Consider the following 19,925-nt stretch of genomic DNA (forward strand, 5'->3'; position numbering starts at 1 on the left):
CGTTTTTGATTAGTTCTATCCTTTGGTATTTGATTGCGTCTTTAAAATACTGACATATTTACTTTTTGGGAAGGAAAAAAAAAAACGTGTTAAGATACTTTGGCTCAAGAAAGAAGAAGCTCTTCCATCAGTCTGCAAAATGGGACGGCTTTTTAACAACTTGATGACGCACTTTGTCTGGATTCCAGGTTCCGACGGTCGCATCCCCAGAATTGGGACACAAAATCTCTTCTGATTTAATTGGCGGACCACCTCGAAGTGAAGGTGTCATTGAATCTTATTGAGTAGCATTTCTCAGTCTCATATTCTGTCCTTGAACTTCTCTTTTCCGGTCGCGTGGTTACTATCACCTGCTTGACAAGTTCAGCTTGATGCTCTATTTCTTTTTGGCGCCCGCTTTTAAATCCCCTCAAATTAGCTCCAAGTAAGGAAAATCTTCTTCAGCTCCCACTGTGCTCATTTCTCCAAATGACAAATGTGACTCACACGCTCATTTACCTTGAATGTTTAAAAGGTTCGGTGAATCCACAGAAGCCAACTACAAAACCTGGAGTTAATAATAAGCAGGAAATTCTTCACTTCGAACATTCTGTATTCGATCTATGATTTGTCCGAAGTGAACTTCAATGAACCTTGGTGTAGGAGATGAGCGATTAAAACTGCAATGGAAAAAATGTCAAATCTGTGGATAATGGATTAACTAATTTGACATCATTCTGTCAATATTGATTATTATTATCAACTCTTATCATTTTTGGGTTCTTTGGACCGAATCGTGGGGTTAGGCTAGACTTTTTGTATTCCAAAAGATTACACTGGAACCTCCACACATTTGCGGTTGATGGAAAAACTATTTTGCAGCCATTCAATTATTCTTTGTACACCTTATCCTTTTTAGTATCAGAGAGCTACAGCCTATCACATCTACACCCTAGACTGGTCGCTAGTCAACCACAGGGTCCATAAAAAAATAAATAAATAAAAAAGAGCGGAAACTGAAGTCAAGCTGCATATGTACACAAGTCAGAGTAAATCCCTACATTTGCAAAAGACACAATTTTCTCAATAATATAACAATGGATGTTCATTGTAAATATTAATCGAAGCTATTGTGTGAAATAATGTATTCATATTTCATTCAGTGTGACAATGTTTCATCCAAATGGTGATAGGCTGGATTTTTAAGGTCAATAAAGAAGACATTGTTGCTTTAAGTTGTAATGCGGTTGAATACAGTTGTAATGCTGTAACCAAGGTGGTCAGTTTAAGGATTATAAGTGAGCACACAGCTTTATTATTCACCTCCATGCACCGTGACCACATAGAGTATGACGATATTATGAAGGATCTGAGCGAGGCTGCAGCACCTCCTGTGCCCAGGGACCCAAGGCCAAAGCTCCTCCTCCTCTTCATCCACCTCCTCTGCCGCATAAGGAGATCACTCTTACTTTCTTCTCTCTCACATAATACACACATCAAGGTACAGCCTCGTCCACACATAGTCATAATTGTTGATGAAAGTTCTTTTCCAGATTTCACGTGTAGAATGACACCAAACTTCTCCAAGTTGGTAAGCTCTTATAAACTTTTATCTGACTGCTCTGCTTTACAGTAAATCCACGCAACCCATCAGCACAAGCAGGGAAATGTGAAGTCTGGAAGTCATTATGGGATGATTGCATCTCACAAATGAAAATGCAATTGGGGTGGGGGTGAGTAGAAGAAGTGAAATGGTGGTTGTTCTCCCACATATACTGTATGTAAACCTGAAATTAGAAAATTATGCGTTGACCCCCCCCACCCCCCCCTCCCATTTTACATGTACCGTAACCGTATTAGGGACAGTGCTGCAAGGTTACTATGACAACAATATGCATCCTGCATTTGCAATATGGATTAGAGGGTGGGAAAGACATTGCAGTATACATTTCTCAATGAAGTTTCTCATTGAAGGTGGCTCAGTGTGTCATTGCCATGAGGTTCTGGGTTTGAATCCAAACACCAAATGGTACAGCAGCCTACGCTCCCGAAAATGTGGACTCGTCGTTATACATTGGTATAAATACGAATGTTGTAATGTTATAACAACTTTCTAAATTTGGTAAATTGAAGCTTATATTGTCAGTCAGTTGTAGGATGAACAGTCAAGTGTTTTTTTTTTCAGAGAGCCAAGATGTTTGGTCCATATGTAATTTGTTTTGAATCGAGCCAAAAGATAAACACATTCAGTGGCTTGTCTTGAAATCTGGAACATTTTGCACTCTAAGTCTTGTTACGATTTTGCTGATTGTGTACTTTCTTAGTCTCTGAGGCTTTGATTGGTTGTCAGGCTAGTGCGGTTCCCATGTCTGAACAATAAACTGTGTCATCAGGTCAAAGGCGGGGTTCATGGGAAGAGAATAAGTGTTTAAAGTGAGGCAAAAAACAAAAAAGCATATTAGACAGTGAAATGAATCATCACTATTTGGACAGAAATGATCCAATATTTTGTCCCTTTTAAAACAGTACAACCACACCCTCACTGTGTTCTGTTACACCCATGGTTTGCACATGCAAGAAAATTAAAAGAGAACAAATAATAGAATAAACAAGACCCCTAAATGTTAAGAGTATGCCACTCATTACAGGCTAATTGTGAAAACGTTTTTTTGACACATGACCTCACGAGCAGTTACTCTGAGCTTCCGTGACTAAAGTCTTCACATTGACGACTGCTTTTCCTAATGTTTACATATTTAACATTTGACTTCAAAATGCACATAGAACCGAAAATCCATTTGGGAGATTGTGCAAGAATATTTTATAGTGCCAGCCCTTGAAGCCAAATGTGGTTCATTGCTATTGCTCACTTTTTTGGCAGGATCTTCGCCTAAAGTCTGTTTGAAGTAAATCCTCATGAAATAAATGATTCTCATCATTCCCCAAACGATTATATTATCGACTCTCACGTCACACGTGTGTGTGTGTCTCACCTGCTTGCAGTATTTCAAAATTCTCAGAAGCCAGACGCGTGTTCTCAAGTTGTACCCGAATGTTCTGTGTTTGTGTTTTTTTAATGTTAAAAATACTTAAAAACCTCAACGGTGAGGTCACAGTTTGGAGAAGACACATGGAATCTGCAGTTGTTTATCAGCCTTAAGTGACACCAGTTTGCATCTCTAGAGCGAGTGCCCGTTGATCTTGGTGATTCACACTCAACATTTGCGAAATGATCATATGGAAACAGTTTAAAAGTGTTATATGAAGTATTATTTTGTTTAAGATTAACTATCCATTTTTATGATCTTTTCAATGGAACTATAGTGCTAATGTTACCCTGGTTCTTCTTTGCAATAATTAAGATCAGTCTATGTGGCTTGGGATTGACTGATTAGCAATCAATCATGTACACGGAAAAAAAAAAAAAAGTTGTGTTTTTAGCGGTTAAAAAAGTCCTTTAAGTAAGGACAACTTTTGAAGATAAATGATCAACATTTATGGCCATAGTGTTTGTTAGCGCAACAAAAGAAGCAATTTATTTGCTCCAAAACAAGTTGTTTTTACTCATATCTTTAGGTTTGGCAAGGGACAATTATTTCTGTACTAAAGCCTGGATTGAAATGGAAAATTTGGAACCTTCAATTAACCTACCATGTATGTGTAAGAGGAAGCCCGGGTACATGATAAAATCCACGAAAGCAAGATTCGAACTGACCTCAGAACTATGAGGCAGACGTGCCAACAACTAACCCGTCGTTCCGCTTATGATGCATTTATACTTTACTGAAATGCTTCTAAGATTTCAGGCTTTAAGAGTATAATTGACAGTTGTGAGACCACGTTTTCTTCTTCCAATCCCTTTTTGAAGCTTTCCCACCCTTTGTTGTGGGATGTTTTTCATCATGCATACCCGTTCTACATCTAATTATTCACTATTGCTTTAAAGACAAATAAGAAACTGTCCGTACTTTCTTTTGTTCCTGAAATGGAATGTAAATTGGCAGTGGCGTTTGATGCTCTTGAGATGTAACCCGTTGCGTAGATCCATGTCCATTCCTTGTAGCCCCTCTGCAGGACTCCAAGAATGAGATGCAATATCAGCTTTTATTTCTCTGACACCACAGAGGGAAGCCTTGGCAAAATCCTGACGATCTCCAGACGCTACATGCTGCTTGCAAGCAAAGTGGAAACATCCAAAGTAGCTATTGTATTAGATTTTTTTCTTTTTCTTTTGTCAAGTCTCACATTGCAGAAATAGCAAGAATTCTTTTGGGGGGGATTTATAGGCTTCCAATAGCTTTGGAGTTGGAACATCTTCAAGTGCACTCTCATCAAAGACACCATGTTCATCTATTCTTCTCCAATATTCAATGTAAGCCTGGAGAAAATTCATTTGCAGTGAAACAACAAGTAGCTGACGACATCAAACTACAGTAATCCCTCGTTTATCGCGGATAATTGGTTCCAAAAAACACCCGCGATAAGTGAAATCCGCGAAGTACGGTCACCAACAAGAAGTACTGGGCAGGATAACGAGTTAGCGGAAAGATACTAATTCGCGATCGTGCTCACACGCGAAAACTGACTTCTAAAGGAATGTAAACGAACATTTGGAGCAATACTACATTGTCCTAAAGGTTAGACACGTTTCCTCAATTTAGAAGTTTTATTTTGACTTTTAAATGTTTTTTTTAATTTGGAAAAAAAAATCCACGATGTAGTGAAGCCGCGATAAACGAAACGCGACATAGCGAGGGATCACTGTGTTTGATTAAATAAGCCACGAATGGGGAATATGTCAATTTGATCAAATAAGCCATGAATGGGGAATATCTTGTTTCTCGGAATCTGTTCCGTCATCATTGTTACTACTGGCTGGTTGACGTACTTTGACATTTCTGCTGTCCCTGTTTTTTTAATGCCTTAAATTCTTAAAATATCAATCACCCCACTTCTTGCCCCAAGTCAGCCCTATTAGATCCACATCACAATAAATAACTCTAGATTCTAATTGAACAGACAGTCAGACACTGATCAGAAAGTGCAGCTAGACAAATAGTGAAACTCTTTTTCCTCGTAAAAGTGAATTTAAATGAATGGGGGAGTGGATGCCATGGGGCGGATGGGCATGGGGAAGGCATCATTTCTGTGAGCGTGGGTAGCGCGCACGCGTGTTCGTAAAGCGCATGATGCGATCGGAAGGTAATTATGTAACTTTGGCTCCTCGCAGCCCATCACAAGCGGGTCACAGTGGCTAGATTTGATTGACAGCCCTCCTTCCCCCGAGGGCGCACTATAAGAGGCGGGAGGAGTGGCTCTGTCCTCCAGTCTGTGGATGTAGTCACTAGGAGTGGGATCTCCTGCTCCGGTACTGGAGGTGCCGTTGTCATATCGCCTAAACTTTTCTTTTTCAACATCATTGCTGGATTTACACATTTTTAGGTAAGTTTTTCTGCTTTTGCAAAGTCGCGTGCGGATACTAGATAATACATAAAAGCTTGTCAAAATACAGTTTTATTGCATTGATTAAAAAATAATAATGTATTTTAATTAATAGTGTTTTTAATATTGCTGTTGTGTTCGAAGGCAATATGATACTCAGATACTTGCTCCCATCACTCCTCTTCCTCCACGCGCTCGCTCAAGGTAATTAAAAGACTTTTAATGCAATTTAATGCGTTAATTGAGATATTTTAATTGTAAATGCATGTGCGTTAAATTCGTAGATGGCGAGCAGGAGGACGACACCTCCTTCGACTTGTTCGAAGTTAGTCACATCAGCCGCAGGACGCTGGGGGCTAAACAATTCCGTGGCCAGAATTCTGATGCCCCCGCATACCGCTTCATCCGTTTCGACCACCTGCCCCCAGTGAGCCCCGCCATCCTCGGGCAAATAATGCGACAGATCCAACACAACGAGGGCTTCGTGTTCGTGGCCAGCATCCGCCAGGATCGCAGCTCTCGGGGCACCCTGCTGGGCTTCGAGGATGCCGAGGGTCGGCGCCAGTTTGAAATCGTGTCCAATGGACGCGCAAACTCCCTGGACCTGGTCTACTGGCTGGAAGGGGCTCAAAACATCGTTTCGTTCGAGGACGTGGACCTGTCTGACTCCCAGTGGAAGAATCTGACCCTGCAGGTCCACGGAGAGAATGCCAACCTGTACGTGGGCTGCAGCCTGGTGGACAGCGTCATCCTGGACGAGCCTTTCTATGAGCACCTGCAGGCCGAGGGTAGCCGCATGTATGTGGCCAAGGGATCCATCCGGGAGAACCACTTCAGGGTGAGTCAGGCCTGCCATGCACTGGTGCTGCATGGGTAAGCTGTTTTGATTTTCAATTATGGGTTAAGTTCATTTTAACCAACAGTTTGTACATTCCACAGCAGCTCATTGTTCCACATTTAGACACTAAATTGCAACTTTCCAAGTACCAGTGAATGTGTATGTAGGGGGAGAGTGAAAGAATGAAGCCTTTATTTGTTTAATATATGCAAGCATGAATAGAAGCAGGAGAGGGGGGGGGGGGGGGGGGGGTTCTAGAATTTAAACAATGCATGATCTACTCTTTGGGTCAGTAGCTCAACCCAAGAGGACTTGGCTGGTTGAAGTTTTAATTTGAGCTGTTTGAGCTGTTCAAGTGCCCCTGAGCAAATTGCTGCAACCACAAACATCTCACCTTTGAGGTTTCCCCCTCCCTTAATCTCACATGTTTATGCGCCTGCGTATCAATTAGGTGTCATGCTCCTTGAATTGCATGCAATAAAAATATGCAGCTGAGTGAAAATAGCATGATGTAAATATTTCAATCCCTATTTTCACGGGAGGCTCTAAAAATGTGGAACTTGTAAATTTTTAGATTTAATCAAAAAATATTTCAATGATCACCACACAAAAATAAACCGAGCATAGAGCATAAAAAAATGCATACAGAGCCAACTAACAAGGACAGTTTTTGAAAGAAAATAAAAAAAACATGACATTCCAGATTAACTATATAGGAAAGTAGATACATAGGAAGTATGTCCACTGATCCCTCCAACTTTATTTTCCAAAATTAAGACCTTAATTATGCACACTAAATCTTGCTCACATTTTTTTTTTATATGTAAAGTTTTGAACTTTGGACAAAGTGGCCTTAACAAATGTTTTCTTTAGCCCTGGATGGATAGATAGATGGATATGCTGCAAAACCACATGTAGATTTGATAGCATAATGATCATTTTATTATGTTTGTCTTACCAAACAGGGTCTCCTACAGAATGTGCGCTTCATCTTTGATACCACAATTGAGGACATCCTGCTGAGTCGAGGCTGTGATGTCTCTAAGCAAGGTAAAGTCTCTTTTTCTTTTCTGTTTTTTTATCCCTCTGAAATGACTTTACATTCTGTTCATTGGTACTTAAACAGCAGTCACCCACCAAAGAGTTCCCCAATGTGTTCAACCAGTGCGGTTTCTATTTGTGTGACCTCGAGAAGCCAAAGGTTATGTCAAACATAATTATATTTGCAGATGTGCGTGAGTGTGCAGTCAGATGAGAACCGCACTAAGTTCCCACACCAAAAGTTTCACTGCGTGCGCTCAGCTGACTCACAATTTGAACTTCGTTTTTAAAGTGGGTCAAAGGAATTGCAGATTAGATGTGTGGCAAGATTTCCCAGCATTACCATCAAGAAAAAAACAGTTAGTGGCCTGAAGGTTGTGAGGTGGCGTGGACCGCAAAAATACACGTACACACTATTATTTCCATTGCACAGGACCACGAGTAAAGCCATGGGAAAGAAAATACGAAAGGGAAAGCGGATACAACACTGCGGAGTGAGCCTCGACATACAGCTGCACATACGCACGCACATTCAGTGAAGTCACTACATTGGCTGATTAGGTTGCTTTTCTCAACTCAATCAAATCTCTCATGAGAAATCGTAGCTGCTGATCCTCAGCGGTGCTCAAAATAAATAAATATGTATCTAATTGTGTTATTGATTACCCGGTCTGAATACAAAGTGAATCCATATGAGATGTGCTTTGCGTGCCACAAGCAGGTTTAAAATTCCAGCATTTATCTTAAAAATGTCTCAAAAAGTGAGGAGAAAAAGGGTGACAAGCTACCAGTAATCGTTTTTGGAATTTTGAGAGAAAAATGTAGTGTGTCTCAGGGAGTGAATGGTGTGTGAATCCTTTCATACTTGTCATGCACACGCAGCATGAAGCCCTCCAGAGATTTGAATGAATCCAGCAGACCAAGCTGGAAAGAAAAGGCAACTTTTTAACTCAAGCCGGTTTGTTGTCAGGCAATTTTGGGCGACTTGTTGATTTAGAGTGCCCTGTTCTGCCATTAATCTTTGCCTATTTATAAAGCCTGATCCAAAGTTTTACTTTCTCTGTCACCCATTCACTTAATTCATCATGTCATAACTCCCATTTTGTGGTTTCAGGAAGAAAAGCAATCTTAAACTGGGTGGAAGCAAATGCTTAAAATGTCATGTGGCTTATTGGGCTGTAAAGATGTCATACTGTATGCATGAGTGGCATCTGTGGACTTTCCACTTTGTGCTATTGAGATCACAGCTAGCTACTAGCAACAGTTGCTCATTTCTTTGGATTAATCCATGAATTACATATTTGTTGGCAATATTTTTACAATTTTCATCGGTCACAAGTTGTAAAGGCTTCTGAAATTTGAAATACACAATCATGATATATATATACCCCACCATGTGTTCCTGCACTTTCGATACTATATCGCTATCGCAGCCAATATCGGATCTTGACACCCTGAACTCTGTATAATTGATTGATTATACTGTGTTAAACTGATATACTCTATTTTTCGGACAATAAACCGCACTTAAAATCCATAAATTTACTCAGAAATCGACAGTGCGTCTTATAATCGTAAAATACGGTAATGTCGCTATTTACTTGGCTGACACTATAGATATCGCCATCTCAATGCAATGTCAAGTCAGGTCAGGGAGAGAAGAGATACTAAAGTTAATCTATATTGGTTGTATTGTTTTTGCTTTGTGATCATATAGAACATCAAAATAGCCAGCCTCGAAATAAGTTCATCCATGTGGTCAGTTTATATTGTGTATGTCCACTTATCCGAAGGATCATGAAGATTTATGACATTTCTCATCTCAGAGGAGAACACCCACATTTGCAAGTTCTCTACTGCCGCCCACTCCCTTCACCCCCACCCAGTCTCCCACTCTCCCTCAGCTAACCGTGGAAAGATTAACCGTCTCCTTGACTGCTGACGGAGCATCTGCTTTTGGGAACACAATAAACACTCTAATCCTCACATTGTCGTGCTTGGCCTGGGAAATCCCTGCTTTGCCTGACTTCTGTTTTCCATCCCTCTGATGTCTCCTGTCTTCCAGATGATGCCAACATTGTGAGCGAGAGCTCAGAGATTGTGGATGTGAGTCCTTCCATCACCACCAACATCATTGGGCAGAAAAGAGGTGACGTGGGCTCTGAGATGTGCGACCGTTCCTGCGAGGAGCTGAGCACTATGTTTCAGGAGCTCAATGGTCTCAGAGTGGTTGTCAGTAATCTTATTGACGGCCTGCAAAAAGTGGTAAGTAGCAAATGATGGGATGATGTAACCAGATTCTGTTCTGGGTGATATATTGATTCATTTTCAGCAAGACGCCTTGGAGGAAATGTCATTGTCATTTGTCGTGTCATTTTAGAAGGTGAGAGGTTACGAGATAACCCAGATTTATTGAAAAGCAGCAAGTGACCGCAGGGTTGTACCTGAGGTAGTGCTATGCATTTGACTCCTGTGATAGTATGTGGCATTGTGTGTCAGACAGATTTTATGACATGCAACATGTGGATATAGGAAGTGTTCCCGTGACAGCGTCGGGGTCCAGCCTAATGTCTGGCTGTGTTTAAACAGCCCATGTGTTTCCTCAGGGAGCCTCCCAGCAATAAGAGAGTCTGGGCACGGAGCTTGGAAAAAAAGTGGTCGAGATGAAAAGGGTCCCTGAGGCTCTTCCAGACCGAGTGGTGTCTTAGAATCTAACGCCGCAACACTGCTGCCTTCCTTCTTCAGCACACAAAATCTTGGCAGCAGTTTATCCACGGACACTTGCCAAGTGTGCAGGAGTCCAGCCACAGACTTTACTGCTCTCCAATTGGGTTGGAAGTTACAATGAAATTTTCGGAACTGTTTGTTATTTATAGTCATTCGAACCACATTTACAAGTATTTACATTTTCTCATCAATCATTCCTCCTTGTGGTCTATTTACATTTACTCTGAGCCTATTGTGCCTCAAAGCAAGCAGTGATTGATAGGTGGATGTTTTCATTTGGACTGTATTTTGGTGCAATGATAGTTTTTTTTTACTCATTCTTGATTGTTATCCACACCTACAGGTGCCGACCTTAATGACACACGGCAAACTATTGCATTAGAACGATTGGGACACCTCTAAATGCAAACATATCTGTGCTTTTTGTATGTCAGACGGAGGAGAACACCGTTATGAAGGAGGCCCTCGGAAAGATGAAAAACACCAAGGAGAAGAACATGTGCTGGCAGGATGGCCGACTTTTCGACGACAAGGAAGACTGGGTTGTCGACAGCTGCACCAAATGTACCTGCCAGGTAGAGCTGACTCAAATGGAACAACTTCATTTCTTCAGGATGTGGTACAAAACCATTTGATGAATTAAGCGCTGAAGTGCTGAAGCTGGATTATTTTTCTGGAAATATGAGAATGACTGCCTCTGTGAGGTCCAAGTACATACACAACCCCCACATGGATATCCAGATTATATTGAATCCACACTCCGCTAGCAAAATAAATTGCCGTAATATTGAGAGATTTGTACGGAGATTGGGTTATTTTATCCATCAACAATAAAAACAATATATTTTTGTAACATGACGAGTTCTACAAAATCGAACTTAATTGTTGTTGATGACAGGAGTCCAAGGTAGTGTGTCACCAAATTACCTGCCCCGCAGTGGCCTGTGCCAGCCCTACATTCGTCGATGGCGAGTGTTGTCCTGTGTGTCTGCGTAAGTACTTAGTGGCAGCAACTATTGCTCCGATTCCTCCTCCCGCTTACCAGCACTATTGTACACATTCAACTCCACTTGATTTGCAGGATTTATCTTTCATTTAAGAAATGCTTCGAAAAAATGTTAGCACACTTTGATCGTGTTCCTCGAGGACCAGTTTCCTGGATGTTGTATAAATCTCCCGGCTGCAAGGTCTGGATTATCCCGATCATGTGAATCAGGTCTGTTGCAGCAGGGAAACATTTAAAACATCTAGTAAACCGGTCCTCAAGAAACGGGACCAAGATTGATTGTTACATAGTATAACCAGACGTTATGATTAATGTTTTCCATTTATTAGTTTGATAAATATATGACATTAGGCACGATTTGAATAAAAACAAGTAAAAAAACAAATTCAATAAAAAGAACAAAATAAAAGGAAACATCATACTTGTACGTATGATTGCTAACGGACGGTACATGTGTTTGCCATTATGTGTACAAGTATGATGTTTCCATTTATTTATCTATTCATTTTTTTAACATGTGTGGGTTATAGTTTTTTTTTTATAGTCTTATGTCATGTTATGTTGTGCCTTGCCCTTTATGCGCTCTTGCTTCAATTTTAATTTCCCTTCAAGGGACAATAAAAAGTTTCTGATTCTAAACTTTTACCACATATTCAATCGATGCATTTGTAACGAGTAAAAGTTTATAAATGCGCGTACGCCAATTAAAACTGCTGTTAATTATATTTGTGCTTTTAATTTTGTCTAGCAAAAGGCAGCGACCATGGCTGGTCCCCGTGGTCTGAGTGGACAGAGTGCACAGTCACCTGCGGGACTGGAACTCAACAGAGGGGACGGTCATGTGACGCAACCAGTAACCCCTGCACAGGACCTTCGATACAAACTCGCAAGTGCAGCCCAGGAAGATGTGACAGTCGCGGTAAGAATACGACTCATTTTTATGATCTTTTGTTATTTTGATAATGTCCTCCAAATGTGAAGGGAGCTGGTCAGCTTGCATGGTGTGCCCAGTAGAAGTCATTTCCAAATAAACCCTTAACTCATGTCCCAAAGCCCAGTGACTCACTTTTGGCCATTCACTCTAGTCATTTTATATAAAATGTCAGAGTTTGGGGATTTTTGCTACATATTGTTGGATGAAATGAATTTATTGGCTTCTTGAGGGATTGTCCTGTTATTGCTAGAGGCTAACATTACACCATCTGTGTGACGTAAACACTGCCACAAGAATCTTGGGGTATCTTTGAAAGTGAGCCATGGCCTCCAACATCACATAATATTTACTTGTAGAACCCGTGGCTGAGATTTTTTTTTATATCTTGGCAAATTAGACTGCTTTTTTGTGTGTTTAACTCTTCGAGGATAATTTGCATCTGTGCCGCTTGCTTTGTATACCTGATGTTTCAGTTCGCCAGGATGGTGGATGGAGCTTGTGGTCACCTTGGTCATCGTGCTCTGTGACATGTGGAGAGGGCCAGATCACCAGGATACGCCACTGTAATGCCCCCATGCCTCAGCTGGGGGGCAAAGACTGCGAAGGGAACGGCAGAGAAACTCAGCGCTGTACTGCAGAGCCGTGTCCGAGTGAGTATCACAGCAGCGCTATGATTCACGAGGTGTTTTGGACTAGCCTTGACCTAAATCTCATTAAGTTTCATCTAGTGTTAAGTGAATATACTCCATGTAATCTTGAAATGAACTGTTTTCATGAGCTGTTTTTTGTCATGTGGGAGAATCTGCAAACACTATTGTGCTGCTGACACAAAATCTGTTTTATCAGTCGATGGAGGTTGGGGGCCTTGGTCTCCATGGGCAACCTGCTCAGCATCATGCGGTGGTGGGATCAAAAGTCGCAAACGTGAATGCAACAGCCCTCATCCTCAGTATGGTGGCAGGAAGTGTATCGGAGAGGTCAATGACAGGGACAGCTGCAATAAAAAAGACTGTCCCGTTGGTAAGACAGACTTAGATTGTGATTCTGTTGAAATGTCTGGATCCATTTTCAGACTTTAAAGATCTCTCTCTCTCTCTTTTAATGACTCCACGACATTTGTTTACTTTATTTTCATTTGCAGATGGCTGCTTATCTAACCCCTGCTTTGGGGGTGTGGACTGCACCAGTTCTCCAGATGGCTCCTGGGAGTGTGGGCCATGCCCAGATGGTTACCGTGGTAATGGGACCAACTGTGAAGATATCAATGAGGTAAATGTTTGTTTGTCCGATGACATGTAATCAAGAGGGATATTCAAGACTGATGGGCTTTTTTATTTCTTTCCCGCCTCCTTCAGTGTGACATGGTGTCTGACATCTGCTTCAACGCGGGTGGATTGCAGCGATGCGTCAACACCGATCCAGGTTTCCACTGCCTGCCCTGCCCTAAACGCTACAAGGGCACACAACCTTTTGGGATGGGCGTGGAGGAGGCTAAGAAGAACAAGCAGGTGAGGCATAGGTCTTGCCTGAAGTTGACATACAATGGTCAATATTTGTCATAAAATAATAGTGGCAGCATTAAATCTTCTAAAATCAAATTACAAAAGTATCCACAACAAATCTGTGAGTGAGTGAGAATATACATATATATTTGGATAACAACATCTTTTGAAGCTCACTATTTCCACAATTAAAGATACACTGGATCTTTGACTAAACTACTCCTTGCCCCTTTACTGGCTTTTGCAGATGCTCGCCTATGATGCCATGCCCCAGTTACTCAGTTATTTGATTTGGGTATACTGAAATTGTCTCACCGCTTGGCAGGAAATGATTCCATTTCAGAGTTTTTGATCAAAGGCCCGCTTTCAGTGCCACTCTTTGTGCTCATGGAGTGGCTTTCAATGCAGTCATATTTTGGTCGGCCCGTAATGAGTGGCAGCCTTATGTGGTGAGCCACAGTGGGATGTTTGATGCATTAAGTGAGATTTTATCAAATCAGTAATGCTCTGAAGTACTTTGTCTAAAATCTATTGCTTAACCATCTAACTTTGGAGCTGATGTTATCTTGACGGATGACAATAATCTGACACCATTCTAAACGTAATCCTTTCTTTTGGGGTCACGCAGGTGTGCGAGCCAGAGAATCCCTGCAAGGACAAGACACACAACTGTCATAGATCTGCTGAATGTATTTACCTCAGCCATTTCAGTGATCCAATGTTCAAGTGTGAGTGTCGTACCGGTTATGCTGGTGATGGCTATATCTGCGGGGAGGACTCTGACCTCGATGGCTGGCCCAATCAGAACCTTGTTTGTGGAGCCAATGCCACCTACCATTGCAAGAAGGTCGTCTATGTTATTCAATTACCTCTTGTTATACCCCCCTCCCCTTGCGAAGCAGCAATTAATTAGAAGCCCTGTTCTCCTTTCCAGGATAACTGCCCCAGCCTACCCAACTCTGGACAAGAAGACTTTGACAAAGATGGCCAAGGAGACGCTTGTGATAAAGATGATGACAATGATGGAATCTTGGATGAAAGGGTGTGAGATGTTTGTTTGACATATTTGCACAGCTGACTTGCAGATTCCTCTAACAAGTGTATTTTTTCCACCTCAGGACAACTGCGCCCTCCTTTACAACCCTCGGCAGTTTGACTTTGACAAGGATGAAGTAGGTGACCGTTGTGATAACTGCCCTTATGAGCACAATCCTAACCAGATTGACACGGACCACAACGGGGAAGGAGATGCCTGTGCTATAGACATTGATGGAGATGGTAAAAGAATTCCCAAACTGGGATAATTATTGCCAAGCCACTGTTGTCTTCTTAACCCGGAATCCAACTTTGTTTCCGTAGAAATCCTCAATGAGAATGACAACTGCCCTCTCGTTTACAATACGGACCAGAAGGACACAGACATGGATGGAGTTGGCGACCAGTGTGATAATTGTCCCCTACTGCACAATCCTCTGCAGGTACTGTAAAACACACTTCACATCACGTCTCCATACTCCTAATCTTTTGTATTGTCCCAATAGATGGACATAGACAACGACTTGGTTGGAGATCAGTGTGACAACAACCAGGATATCGACGAAGACGGCCATCAGAATAACCAGGACAACTGTCCGTACGTGGCCAACGCCAACCAGGCTGACCACGACAAGGACGGCAAAGGAGATGCATGTGACTTTGATGATGATGATGACGGAGTGCCCGATGACAAGGACAACTGCAGACTGACCCCCAACGCAGACCAACTGGACTCTGATGGTGAGAATCACAAGTTGTTTGGCATTTATAATCATTTTCATTCCACATAAAGTACATAAAAGTATCAACGTCATTACAATATCGTCGATGATTTACAATTTACTATGACTAACTTTGAACTCTACGGAGGGGAATAAATCAAATTCATTGACCACCTCTAACCAAAAAGCCAAATGGTCAGATGATGGCTCAAGCGTAGGTGCCAGAAATTGCTTTACAAGATGGTTGCTATCAGCCTCAAAAAATTATATAATAATATTATGTAATAACGAAGGCCACGGAAATAATCTTGTCATACAAAGAAACAGTAATTATTAGATTGGCAGCGGAATTTGATCGATGGAATAAATTATGGTTGTCCGTGATCATGTAGTTCCTGTTCAGTATCTGCGGATGTGGCGTTCAATGACAGTGACACATGTGAGGTTTGTCGAAGCAATACAAATTTCTGATAATTGAGTGTACCTGTACACAAGAAAACACCTGTGATGATGCCACTCTCCCTCATCTGGTATTCAAGTTTGCTCTGTTGAGTTTTTCTAATGTCGTGCATGAAATGCGCCAGCGGAAAGATTGGAGTGTTGGCATCGGTGATGTCATTCCACATGACTTCAGCGAGCAGCCCAAAAGGGCACATGCCAGCTTGTTAAGTTTGTATTTGTTTTAGCTTTGCTCTTGATTAGTTTGCTGTGCCCAAATTGTGCAGGGTTACCTGGAGTTTATACAGCTGTGTGTAACTGGAAACAGACTGCTGCGAAGGAAAGCCCTGGTCACCCATGCGTTCACTCTCTTCACAGCTTGTCAGATAGTGTTTATTTGACAGGAGTGTAGTCTGGTGTGCCATAACAAACATGATGACAGAAAGCAGCCAGCTACTTCCATGCAGCGGCCTTCATGAGTCACGGTAACCTTTCCGCTGGGAGCTCCAAGCCTGCTGTCTGGCTCAAGTGGACCTCGGATATCATCAGTGATAGTTATCACGCCATGACAAAAGATGGCTACTTCATCCTTAGTGATGTGGAAAATGTGCCTAACTATGCTCACTTCATTAGGAATCAAATGTTGTATCCATTTGTATATTAGCAGGGTCGCTGTGATATACTAAATTTCCAGTATGAATAAGTTCAAACCTGTCCTCTTGTGTCTTTTTTTTTTTTTACCAGGTGATGGAAGAGGTGATGCTTGCAAAGATGACTTTGACAATGACAATATCCCAGATATCCTCGACGTGTGTCCGGAGAACAGCGCCATCAGCAGCACAGACTTCAGGAAGTTCCAGATGGTCCACTTGGACCCGAAGGGAACCACTCAAATCGATCCCAACTGGGTGGTGAGGCACCAGGGCAAAGAGTTAGTGCAGACTGCCAACTCTGACCCAGGCATTGCCGTAGGTGAGCATGGCTTGTAAAATTACAATCGGTAAAGCAGAATTAGGTTTGAATGATCATGCGTTTGTCCTCGCACCGCCAGGTTTCGATGAGTTCAGTGCTGTGGACTTCAGTGGCACAATGTACGTCAACACAGACAGGGACGATGACTATGCAGGCTTCGTTTTTGGCTACCAGTCGAGCGGGCGCTTCTATGTGGTAATGTGGAAGCAGATCACACAAACTTACTGGGAGGACAAGCCCTCCAAGGCCTTCGGCATTTCTGGCGTGTCACTCAAAGTGGTCAACTCCACCACCGGCACTGGAGAACACCTCAGGAATGCTTTGTGGCACACGGGCAACACTCCTGGAGAGGTAGGCTACAATTTGAAATGTTTTTTTTTTTTTTTTGCTTGCTTGCTTTAAACGCCCTGCTGTGATTAATTTAATATAGGTACGCACTCTGTGGCATGACCCCAAAAATATTGGATGGAAAGATTACACAGCTTACAGGTGGCACCTCATCCATAGACCGAAAACTGGTTTCATCAGGTAACATATTCACTTTGTTATTCTGTTTTCAAAATCATACAAGAAGAGGTTAATACTTCTTTTGATACAGCTTATTGTGTGTGACTAGATTGTGAATATACCTAGTAAAGAATTATAATGAGTTTTGTCACATTTGCAGAGTTGTTGTATACGAGGGTAAGCAGATCATGGCTGACTCGGGACCAGTTTATGACAAGACGTTTGCTGGCGGAAGGTTAGGATTGTTCGTCTTCTCCCAAGAGCTGGTCTTCTTCTCGGACCTCAAATATGAGTGCAGAGGTTAGTAGAAAACATTTGAAACATCTTGAATGACGTCATGATTTTCATGAACTTGTAGGCGTTCATATTCCGAGTGTCATGAGCCCATCCTGGCTTCATGACAACATGCTCTTTTGTGTTATATTGTGTTTATTGCGAGGGAGCGTGTGAACAATGCAGCCTGTGTGTCTTTTTTTATATCAGCTATAGAAACTCCAGGGAAAGTGCGGAATTGAAAAAAGCCAAATAGTTTATCGTTAGCACTTACACTGTAGTTGTCATACATTGAATGTGTTGGACTCAGAGCTGTGCAACTTCTAAAAGGAAAGTAAAGCACAAGCTCGGGATTTTCCAAACTTATCATGTCAAGACCCAAAAGTAAAAAATTGGTTCACGTACAGTAATATCTAACTCTATTCATCATGTGCAGCGTTCAACATAAACAGCTAGCAGATGTTAATAAAAGGCCTAGCCTTGAGTTTCTTTTCAAGAACGAATGTTTTCAAAATAAAATACACAAAATACTCCCACATGTGAACAAATTGTTGCAAATAAGATTTGTCAACGGGAACACACAAATACTCAAGATAAAGATCATAAGTTTATTCAAGACCATGTTGCAAAAATGAATCCATGCCAATGACTGTCTCAGCAGCAAAATTATATTCTAAACTACAAAGATTAATATCATTCACCCAAGGGTGAACCTAATCATCATCAGAATTCTGCAACTTGGTCTTGTGTTGACTGACAATTCAGCAAATGTTGAGGATCCAGATAACGGAGTGAATACAAAATTTGCTCTCCCCTTGTTAACACTGCATGACTCTTTGACGTGTGCCCAATACCGCAGTGAGTTGAATGTTTGTTTAAAATCAGGCATATCCCCAAAAAAACGCTCTATCGCACAAGAAGCCTTCAATTGTTTCGCCGGCTCTTGAATTGTATTTAAAGTCGTAAAACCCTTCAACGTGTCTTTTGATATTCAGATGAGCTGGACTTGCCGACAAGGTTGACAAGGTAACTTCGTGTGTGTTACGTGTTGTGGCAAAATATTCCAAAGATAATGTCATGCTCTATTTTGTGCTTGTCAGCCTTTTTTGTGTACAATGCACCAGATGCATTGTGGAAGACCTTGAGTATGCGTGCGCGCCTGTGTTTGCACATAATGTGTGTTTCAAGGACTTCCAACTTTCTGTCCAGCATTGAAATGTGGAAAAGCCTGCAGACCTCTTGCAATCATTCATGATGCCCATGCACACGTTTGTTGCAGCGCTTTTGACTGTGATGCTCTCACCACGGTGTCTTGATTACAAACAAGTAATAGCCACTATTTCCTCCATGTTTCCGCAGATAACTGAATCAAGTTGGCGAGCGCGGGGGGTGGGGATCTCAAAGTAAGCATCGCATCGTCACTTTCAATGTAAAGGAGACTTTCCGTGCTCTTCCATGTCTCCACGCTGGAGAGGAGACCATGACTCTGATTTCCCTGTTTTGCGGGTGACTTGTTTGTATACGTTCCCCTCTCTTGAGGGTGCGCTGGAGGACGAACATGAGTGAACGGGTGGCAGAATCTATGCAGAATATTTCATTATAACTCATGTACTTATGACTACATTTTTAAAGGATTCATTGTACAACCACTTTGATTCTGTGTGTGCTTCCCAATGTGACCAAAACTGTGGTCTGTTTGAGGCTCTTTTTTCTTGGCTCCTGTACAGTATGTCACAATAACAGTATCAGTAACCAAAACATCTTTTTACTGTGGCGAGTCATTTCTTTTAATCCTGAATGTGGATTTGAGTGACTTGAGTTTTGAGAAGCCATTTCAGCAAATGCCAAAGATGTTTATACTCAGTCTGTATTATAATTCCTTTTGTAAATTATTTATGCTTGATGCTTGTTCTGTTTTAGGTATTTTTGCTTTTTTTTTTCTAGGGTTTGTACATATTATTTATTTGTTCACACTGACAAAGCGCATAATTGGGAATCATAAATGTCCAGAGGAAATAATCACATGTTTACATCTGCTCTCATTATTGTCAAAGTTCATGCCACTTAAACACTTTTATAGCAGTTGACTTTGGCAGTAACATTAACAGTGAAATAATGTAAATGTGTCTTTTTGGAGGCTTATTTTCACCTTAATTCTTTGGATCCTAATTATGGTATGTGCTACACAGTGAGACATTATCACATTAATGGCCAAGAGCTTTAACATGATGCCAACATGTGCAGTGGCTTCATTAACAGAGTGAATATTCATGTATGGTAACCAATTCTTTAAAATGTTTATTTGTCTAAGTTGGCAGAAATTCTGTTCTTCCAGGATACATTTGCGACATGGTCATTCCCTTGCACAAAATGTTAATGTCAATTTTTTTTTGTTGTGTAAGATTGTTCTTTTTCATAAATAAATCATTTGTACACCACTATGTTTGGACTTTTTATAGTATAAATAGGATCCTTTTAATTGATGTGCAAAACATCAATTAAGATGCAT

General features: G+C 41.4%; 1 protein-coding gene across 3 annotated transcripts; it reads left to right on the forward strand.

The window, feature by feature from the left end:
* Positions 1-5,263: 5,263 nt before the first annotated feature.
* On the forward strand, positions 5,264-19,854 carry thbs2a (thrombospondin 2a). 3 transcript variants are annotated; one of them, XM_037271625.1, is made up of 23 exons: positions 5,264-5,421; positions 5,566-5,625; positions 5,706-6,259; positions 7,225-7,309; positions 9,366-9,565; positions 10,462-10,602; positions 10,926-11,019; positions 11,782-11,952; positions 12,441-12,617; positions 12,814-12,987; positions 13,109-13,236; positions 13,323-13,475; positions 14,098-14,316; positions 14,404-14,511; positions 14,588-14,747; positions 14,829-14,947; positions 15,011-15,245; positions 16,409-16,636; positions 16,716-16,987; positions 17,067-17,164; positions 17,304-17,443; positions 18,412-18,442; positions 18,776-19,854. In XM_037271625.1, exons 2-23 carry the CDS (start codon positions 5,571-5,573, stop codon positions 18,777-18,779), a joined length of 3,546 nt encoding a protein of 1,181 aa, XP_037127520.1. In that variant the 5' UTR covers positions 5,264-5,421; positions 5,566-5,570; the 3' UTR covers positions 18,780-19,854. The 3 variants fall into 3 exon arrangements, with proteins under 3 accessions (XP_037127520.1, XP_037127521.1, XP_037127522.1); XM_037271626.1 differs by lacking the exon at positions 18,412-18,442; XM_037271627.1 differs by lacking the exon at positions 14,404-14,511.
* Positions 19,855-19,925: the final 71 nt, after the last annotated feature.

This window comes from Syngnathus acus, chromosome 15, assembly GCF_901709675.1.
Source record: "Syngnathus acus chromosome 15, fSynAcu1.2, whole genome shotgun sequence".
Classification (NCBI taxonomy): domain Eukaryota; kingdom Metazoa; phylum Chordata; class Actinopteri; order Syngnathiformes; family Syngnathidae; genus Syngnathus; species Syngnathus acus.

Excerpts from the sequence above, each read along its gene's own strand:
- thbs2a (XM_037271625.1), top strand. The coding sequence starts at position 5,571 with ATGATACTCAGATACTTGCTCCCATCACTCCTCTTCCTCCACGCGCTC. Across the intron at positions 9,566-10,461 it reads TTGACGGCCTGCAAAAAGTG|ACGGAGGAGAACACCGTTAT; the intron begins GTAAGTAGCAAA and ends TTTGTATGTCAG. Across the intron at positions 12,988-13,108 it reads TAAAAAAGACTGTCCCGTTG|ATGGCTGCTTATCTAACCCC; the intron begins GTAAGACAGACT and ends TTTCATTTGCAG.